Raw genomic sequence first — 9,489 nt, forward strand, 5'->3', positions numbered from 1 at the left:
CGTATGTACATAAGTATTAGTGTTTTCTCTGGAAAATGGAAAAGCATAGCTATCGGAATTGATAGAGTAGAGTTTGTGTACAGTTTTCAGCTCTAGACTGGAAGGCCTTTACAGGTGTTGTTGCAGGTGCAGTGCTTGTCTAAATTTGTCTTCATTGCACGACAAATCATAGCAAAGTTGTGTGGATGAAAAAACAGACTTCTTTGTATTGGATCAAGAATAAGAACTGAAAGTGAAAGATGATGATAACAGTCTCAGTCTAACTGTCACCTGCATGTTTAGCTGACTGAGACCCAGCTGGGTCAGTACAGTTGGTTGAACATGAGGCTCCATCATCTTTTTTGTCCCTGCTTCGAAGCAGGATCTAAACAATGCAGGTTAGCAAGGAAATCATGAGCTGTGAGTCTGTATTGGAATAGGGTACGAAAAAGGCCCACTGAGGTGTGACATGGTGCAAAAACACTGCATATTTCAGCTCATGTATCAGAGACAAATTAAGTCGAAACTATTCACACACTATTTTATCCTTAGTGAAGCTTGACTGTCTCAAAATAGTCATACGGCATCATGGCTGTTTTCTTGAGAATTGATTATGTCCTTCTTTACATCTGAATGATTTCACATTGTGGAATGGAGACCCTGGGTCCACAGGGACGGACTGTACTTTTTTAAAACTGGAGATTCAACCAGAATCAGTTTGGAGGTCTATCAAAGAAGGGAGATGAAATAGCAAGAAGAAAAATAAAATGAGACCATGGCTAGACATGTATCTTTGCCATCCACCTTTTCCATTTGTATGCAGTGGTGTTTATATTTGGGGAAACTAGTAATTTAAACTCACTGTGCACAGAGATAAAAGACTAATGTGGCCAGAGTAGGAATGCTTCTGAGGATTTGAAGGTGAATATATGGCTATGTGGTGGCTGAGCACTGGGTCTAAAGATGAGCAGGCTATATTTCATGGTAGCTCATGTCTACCTATGTCATTTTTTTCTGTTGACACTGTCATGCCCTTCTTTATGGCTTTGAAAAATAACAGGCTTTATTGTGCTTGGGGACTAATGGATCACAGAGAGTTTGCTGGCCTCTTTATCATATTCAGGCCTTTGTGTATGTAAATCAGTGTGGCTCTGCTGTAGGTAGGCTATTATTTCCTTTTTGAATGGCAAATCAATGTATGAAAACAATAGCACCTACTGGGCACAGACCACAAAAGAGCTTGACTGCCTTCTTCTGAACTTGTGTAAAAATAGCAAGGTCAAACACCCCCATATCAACCTAAAGGGTCTCCTCACCAGGGGGACATACTCACCTCTTAAATGTGACATTTTAGATGTCCTGTCCTCACACATAAGGTATTCTTGTCACCACTGGATATTTGGCTTCTTTGTAAAGAGACATGGAGATTGACACAAACATGCTTGTCATGACCACAGACAGTCACAAGAATGTATGTTTGATGATTTCATAGTCGACGCAAAAAATCTTTTAGCCTGATAATTAGACTGAGCTGCCGTAATGCAGTTGTTCAGCCTGACGTCATGCTCATATTAAACCATTTCTTGTTGTGAAAATTGGTATTTAGTTTCACTCTCAGCACTGACAAACTGATGATTTGACGCTTGAGCTGGTGTAGTGGCAAGAATGGGTGTAAGAAAATATCGATACACTTGGGAATCGCAGTATTACTTTTTACAATACTGTATCAATTTTCAAAAACCTACTATCAATTTTTAATTAATAGTTTACATGCCAAGCGGTGCTATGTTCTTAGATGTTACATGATGACTAAAGACATGTGCCCATTTTAAGAGCTGTTTGTGTATGTTGACTTACTGTATGGCATCTTTCAACTAAGTGTGATTTATGTTTTTTGTAGAAAAATCAGATAGTGAAAACTGCAGTCTATAGAAATTCATTTTCAGTGTCCACATGTGCGTGGTATTCTTATTTTGACTGTCCCTAGACTGCAGTAACTAAATGACAGCAGTTGATGCTCCAAGTGAAGCTAGGTACCATGGGACTGTGCACCATCTGTATTTGTTTAAATTTCATTTCCCTGAAGTGGTTCTCAGCTGTTTATTGCCCATTATTATTATACAGTATATGTCATGTAACTCATCTTGATTTTTGCTCTTTCTTTAATATGTTTACTCTCTCTCTGCGTTAAAAGAGCACCGTCCAAGTGTGGAGAACAGCTCTGCCAATGTGGGAATTGTTCAGCATATATTACCCTTGTCAATTTATTGTTTATTCCTGTTACTCTAAGACAGAGGTGTCCCCATGTATCAGTTAATTGCTGATAAACTGCTATATACTGTGTCCTGAAGTCATTATAAGATGTGTCAGACATGTTAAGTATGCATTTAGTATTGTTTTGTCATGTGCGCACATGTGAGATGTGTGTGGGGTTGGTCTGTGTAAGTTCGACCAATTAGGTTGTGTGGTGCACAAAGCACCAGGTACGTCCCCACACTCACTTTGAGTTTATAGTTAATTTATAATATGTGTACCCTTCCTGTTACTTATGATGATAATAGATTTACAAAAAGCTTTGGAACAAGACATATTATTGAATGACATTATCATTACTATACCTTGGGCTGTGAGGATAATTAGTAACTTGCTGCTAACTTGCCCGTTTAAATGTTTGTTTTTACCTGAAGGTGCCACAATATAGGTTTTCCTTTTCTTGCAACTCACCATGGCCTCATTTAAAATCAACACTATGATATAGATCACAGACTTTAAAAACTTGCTCCCTTTGAATGTATGGAACCTTGGGAGGTCTCTGTTTGGCACTAGACAGTTACATTTTAATCAGATATAGGATGGGTTATGTCTCTCTTCACTTCATGTGCTGTGTGGTTTTATAGGTCCTGTACTTCCATACATCTCTGTGCTTGCCCAGCACGGTGGTGGTTCTGGAGCTGGTGTCATTGTCGCCCAGGCAAGACGGTTCCCAGCAGGCCCTGGGGCGAGGCTTCGCAGTCCTGGAGCTTTTTACCAACAGGCCAGAGGCTCAGGCGGCTGAGGGCAACAGAAGGTGATTTGTCCATTCCTAATTACACCAGACAAAGATTAATGATGTTTCACATAAGGAGATTGTTAAAGGACAGGCACTGTTGTAGTGAGAGGGGTTCACTGTCATATAGGGATTGACACCTTGGTTGGTCTTATATTCTTAGACCTGTTAAGGTTTTGTAATAACATATTTTGCTGATGCACCCATTATAAATGTCCAGCTTTTTACTGCATACTATAGCAGCTCCTTTCCTTCATTCATTCATTCAGGTTGATTTCACTTTTATCTCCTAGGCTGAATCTACACCATGGATCACCAAGAAGCCTCCTCCATCCCTTGGTGAAGGATACAGTGGACTGTAAGGAACCTTTTATATATACTATGTTTTGCAAGTATATATTAGGTCTGTTCATTTCAAGTGTTTGTCCCTCGAGGAATCCAGCAGGAGAGCTGTAAGGGTTTCCAGTTCTCTGTGGCTACTTGTTTTTTCAGAGGTGAAAACCTTGACAGCCATCCCAACAGGCAAAGGTGCAGTTATATTCATTGCCATGCTATAGCAAGTTGAGTTGTTTTGATATTGAATATAACATCAGTGATTCACTAACACTTTATATAATACAGTTTCAAGGGATGAGGCCATCAAGTATAACCTTTGCATACTGCTAATTGTAACTTTGGACTTTGGACTGTTAATTTAATTTAACAGAGTGAATCTGCATAGATATAATTTATCATCAGCTACTCCTAAAACTAAATTATAACGTTTCAAATACAAAGTGCAATCAAAATTCAAAGCACACAAGGACAAAAGAGCACAACATGCAAAATAATGTGTTGAAAAGACTTTTTTTTGAAGTGAGAGATTGAAGTAGAATTGGTTGAATGGCACGGCAAATTAAATTTCTCAAGTGGCAGCCCCATCCTAAAACCTCACTGAAGACTTGGACAATTTCCCAATATAAACCTTTTGAGGAAAAATAAAAGAAACCTTATGTGTGGAAACTTTGTAAGATTGCCAGTGTGCAGAAGGTGCTAGGAGTTAAACATTATAGGACAGCACAATGGAGAATGTCAAAAAAGATAAGACGATGAGCACATAATAGTGAGCAGATATAACATCTGCTATCACTGTGTGGGTCTTCAACCATGAAAAATGACAGAAAGTTTGTGTTCTCTGCTGCTTACATTTAGAACTTCAAACTTCATTTCCAGGCAGCCAGGCTCAATATATCACTGACAATGATTTTTCATATAGTATAAAGGCCAGTTTTGGATATTTTATCTTTTAGCTCCACGTGCAAGTTGGGTCCAAAGCTCCTTGTGTGATTTTAAAGATTGCTGCACTTTATTTGATGAAATTACAATTACATATACAGTAGGTAATGAAGGAAGTTATGACTGATGATTGGAGGAGTAAATATTGCTGTTGCTCTCACTGCTGGACTTTAACAGTTTCTTTATGCTCCTGGCTTTGGGTGAGAGAACTACTGATTTGGTTATCTTTGAGTATTAAAATAGGTATTTGATTGGTTTAGAACTTGAGAACAAATCTTGAATTACTTAGCTTGGTACTGAATCTATGGGTTGGTCTAGTTACTGTATGTCCTCGCTCGGCCTAAATCTAAGGCTATGAATTACAAAATACTGTAGTGCCTCAGTATGAATAACACAGTGCCCAGTGAGAGCAAGAGTTCCTGTCTTGACTATCATGTCACATGAATATCAGAACGCCTTTTCTCAAACACGGACTCTTATGCTAAGCTGAATTATTAATCACATGCCCGTTGTTTAGTGGAACGTTACTTATATTGCCGCCATGCTTGCTCTTGTAGGGTTAAATCCTTTTTCATGTTTTCATATCGCTTTTGTTCTCAGCCACTGTCACATGAACACAGTCCTTACATCTGCTGCTTGACATGAAACATTTTGATTGTCAATTTGTGGACTGAAACAAGCTACATTGACAAGTACATTTCCATACAGTGGCCATTTACATCTGATTCTGTGCAGGAATTATAATGAGAAAACATGCCCTGAAGGCTAACGTTTTATTTAAATCTTTTTTCATTCATTACAAATTGCACATTATTCAGTTTTCCCGATTTTGTTTTTGAAAATACCGTTGCTCTGGATAAGAACCTCATTATTTCTTGATGTGTTGCAAATGAGGTAGAGGTTAAAAGTTTAACTGACTAGAAGTAAATGAATTTTAAACCATATGGTAAATGGCTGTGTTTCCATGTCTTCCATGCTAAAGTGATAGCAAGCATCAAACTCCATTATCATTACAATGGAATGTGCTTCCTCATAGTCCTAAAACAAGCAGTTGCCTTAAGGTTCTGGTCCAAAAATGGACACAGTCAGTAAACACGCATGTGCTACTGCCTATGCTATGCTAGGTGTTTGCATACATGGCACATGTTCACACATATATGGAGATTTCAGCCTGAGGATTTCCTCTGTAGCAGCTGGATCTGTTATAAATATGCATTTGATTACTGGTGTTATTTGTTTCTGGTTTAAGCTACGTATATTATGAATTTTATCACAACTAAGCAAACTGTCATTTAGTATCACATCACAGTAACATTATGGCAGTAAAATAACATAAAACACAGAACTAACCACTTAATCAGTTGTAGGTGAAGGGGCACTGCGGGGTGATGAACAACGCCACGTGAAAATTCTTACTCTCAGACATATACACAGTGCGGTTTCCTTTGCATAGCATGCCTGTGTTCATTTCTGCATCAGAAAAATTCATGCTATACGTACAACCAAAAAAAGATATTGTATTTCCATAAGTGGGGTAAAACTATGGAATAATTTAAGTGCGGACATAAAAAATAGTATTAGAATTGGCGAGTTTAAACATAAATATAAAGGTATGTGTCAATCAAGATATATGCAAGAACAGGCTTAATGATTAACCAGATGGAACATTGTGGGTGTGGTGTATGAATGTTAACACCTTGTATTAATTCTTTAGTATGTTACTTGTGTGGTGTAGAAGATAATTATTTAAGAATGTAATTATGTAAGAATGTTAACACTCTGTTATAATTTTTTTAGTATATTACTTGTGTGGTGTAGAAGATAATTATCTATGTAGAGATACTGCTTGCAAACCAATGATGTAAGATGATGTCATGGGGTAGGACTGGATAAGTCTGACTTCTTCCTACTCCATTCAAGCATGTACTAGGTATAAGCAAATTGATATTGGATTATGTGTAAAATTATGTGTGTTGTCATATCAACTGTTTCTACATGCTTGAAAGAATAAATCAAATCAAATCAAATCAAATGTAAACATAATACTTCAGATTTAATAATCAAATTAAAAACTACTATGGTAAAACCAAAACAAAGCCTAAAAAACTATAACAGAAATAACTCAAAGAAAAAAAACACCTCTCTGTTACAAATATATACTTTAAACCAAAACAAAACCTAAAACAAGAAGCTAAAACATTGAAAAGCCAAAAGATTAAAAACACTAAACCCATAAAAGCAAAAAAATTACATCCAAACATTAAGCTAATAATTAAAGATTAACCAACAATTTCTGTGGTTGTGGTGGTGATCTGACCTCGGCCAGCTGATCAAATCGCCTAAAGAGTTCGTTGAGAGTTTTGACGAGTTTCTGAGCCGATAAAATCAGCGAGAGCGAAGTGAAGCCAATGATGTCAGCAAACAGGATGCTGGGAAGAGAAACGAGGAATTAAAACAATTCAAATCACAGTTAGACTTAGAACCTTTGAGAATTTTGATTAAAAGTCATATCTTGTAAATTCAACTCAGGGGAAGTAGATTTATGATGCACCAAACTTTTGAGATTAACCTCATGCTCAGTTCATGGTTTATACTTCTCCATTACTTTGCACAGTGGTAATGAAACTTTGAATCTGCATTACATATGCTTGGTCGTCTGGAGGTAGAAAAACTCACACTGGCCCGAAATTGGCTCAAACCAAGGTGCAAACCTGCCCTCCGATCATGCTGGAAGATCTACCTGACATCTTTGTAGTGGTGAATGTAGATCTTATAAATCTGCTGGGGCAGCAGGTATTCGTCCAAGGTGGCCATGTCAGAGATCATCTCGAGAACCAGAAACCGAGGCAGGATTGACATCACTAGACGCTCCTGGAACGCACCACAGTACCTTTTAAATATGCCAAACATACAATGGGCACAAGTTTTCAAATGTGAGAACCGCTGCTTTTCAGTGTCCTGTATAATGAATTCAAATATCTTTGTGCTGTTGGCCTGAAAAAAAAAAGAAAATCCTTGTGAGAGGAGAAAAACATCCTCATATTCCATGTTCCAACCTATGAATGCTCTTACTTTATAATAAACCAATGTCTGTTTGTAAAAGTAAAATATACAACATATAATAACAGCACTATTAATAATGGTGAGTGTGTGGAGAACAGTGTCTCCCCACCTGTCTGTAGTTTTCTCTCTCCAATCGGACTCGTCCCTCGATACAGCGCCTGGTCTCCAGGAAGGCCTGTCTCTGCGTCCGGTCAGACAAGTAGTGGATGAACAGGCCTGCTGTGTTCATAGCCAGGTACAGCAGGGCCTTCGACAGCACCTGGACAGGTAACACATATACAGTGATAACAAGGACTCAGGTGAAGACAGGAAAAGGAGCAAGGAAAGGAAGGAAAAAACAAGGAAGAAAAGGGGGAAGAATGGAGGAAGGAAGGAAGGGAAGAAGAAAGGATTCCAATAAAAAGATAAAGAAGGAAAGGAAAAATAAAGAATATAAGGAAAGAAAGAAGTAAAAAAGGAAAGAACGAACAAAGCAAAAAGAAGGAATGAAATAAAGATAGGGAAGGAAGAAGGAAAGAAAACAGGATGAAAAATAAAAGGAAGGAAAGAAAGGGGAGCAAAGAAGGAGGAACAAAGGAAAACAATAGAAGGGAAAAAGTGAGAAGAAAAACAGAAGGAAGAAAAGGAGGGAATGAATGAAGACAGGAAGAAGGGATGTAAAAAATAAACAACGCCAAATTTCTGGACCTTTCTGATGAAGGTGTGGTCACCATAGTGACAGAAGACATCCACCAGCAGGTGCAGGGTGGAGGTGGTTGCCCCAGCGATGATGGACCACAGGAGGGGGAGGGGCAGCAGGGTGTAGGTAGAAAACAGAGTGAAGAAGATGTACCAGGAGTGGTCGCTCCCCACACAGGTGAAGACACCAACCAGCATCTGGGCGGTCTGAGACACCCAGCTCATCACGGACAGGTACCTGACAGAGACAGTGCTGAAATACCAGTACTACAGTGGAGACGTACTGCAGCACAGGGAACAGGTATATAAGTACTTTTAGAGTCAAAGTAAAACTGGCTGATATAGTCTTGGTTGGTTTAAACTATTTCATAGTTTAATTTAGTAAATCCCAACCTAGGGCTTGGGGCCCTCCAAGGGGTCACCAGATAAACCTGAGGGGTCCACAGACCTGAGCATCAGGATTATAAAATACTGACATTTTCTGAAGCTGCTGAATTAATTTCCTAGCATACCTCAGCCACTGTGGTGATGACATCACCTCCCTCCTGGTCAATGCCAGTACACAGATCCCTGCCCACAGGATGAGCAACAGGCCGGCTAGCCAATCGCAGCCAAGGGTGGCCTGGCCTGGCGGCCACATCAACACAAATGCGAGAAGTCGGGTCAGGATGTCGATGATGTTGGTGATGACCAGAGAAGTTCTTCTCTGAGCAGAGGAAAACTGCTGGTACAGCTGCTCCAAGTCCAGAGACCTGAGAGTAGTGACCAGATCTTAGCAAAGCCAGTACAGACCATGTGTGTGTCTGTGTGGAAGTGTGTGATAAAGTACATTTTTATGAGCATGTTTTTGATTTTAAAAATGGTTTTTGGTGTGGTTTTCATCTCCAACTCTACATAAGTGTGTGGTTGTACTATGTTTTTACTTGAACGTGTGTTGCAGTGCAGGGATGAAGACACCTCGAACAGTCAACCCACAGGACACAAAGAAGTCAGCATTGCTGAGTAAGTCATGTTTCGTCTGTGTTGCTGTGTTGCCTTGGTGTCCCTGGGTGGATACGAGCCACCGATGAGCGCCGCTTCTGTGAGTACACTCCACGAGATACCTTACTGCGGATCTGCCTGCAAGACAACACAGAGGGAAAATGTCACACTCTGCCTGATCTCCATGACTCCTCCTTTTGATTAACTCACTGGCTCTACCTGTTGATTTCAACGATGTAGGCGTCAGTCACAACGATGCTGTGCCGGCCTCTCTCCAGGCCCCCGGCAAGCCTCAGTGAGTAGAGGTTGTGCTGGTCGATGATGTTTCTGACTGAGTTCTGCCACAACCGCTGTTTCCTGTGTAGGCTGTGGGCGGGGCCTATGTTGGTGCTGAAGATGATGTCACTAGTCTGCTGTGCTGCCTCGCAGTCATTGTTCTCCAGCACACCATAGTCATCATCACCCAT

General features: G+C 39.7%; 1 protein-coding gene across 1 annotated transcript in view; it reads right to left on the reverse strand.

Annotated features, from left to right (window-relative positions):
* Positions 1–9,489, reverse strand: part of LOC109971087 (adenylate cyclase type 8-like) — a gene marked incomplete at its 3' end in the record, with an annotated part of 14,920 nt that extends 5,431 nt beyond the window's left edge. The window contains 7 exon segments of the mRNA XM_020619119.1: positions 6,618–6,729; positions 7,041–7,171; positions 7,473–7,622; positions 8,051–8,279; positions 8,554–8,793; positions 9,077–9,160; positions 9,242–9,489. Of these exon segments, the coding sequence (XP_020474775.1) occupies positions 6,618–6,729; positions 7,041–7,171; positions 7,473–7,622; positions 8,051–8,279; positions 8,554–8,793; positions 9,077–9,160; positions 9,242–9,489 (1,194 nt within the window).

This window comes from Monopterus albus, unplaced genomic scaffold (genome assembly GCF_001952655.1).
Source record: "Monopterus albus unplaced genomic scaffold, M_albus_1.0 scaffold215.1, whole genome shotgun sequence".
Lineage (NCBI taxonomy): Eukaryota > Metazoa > Chordata > Actinopteri > Synbranchiformes > Synbranchidae > Monopterus > Monopterus albus.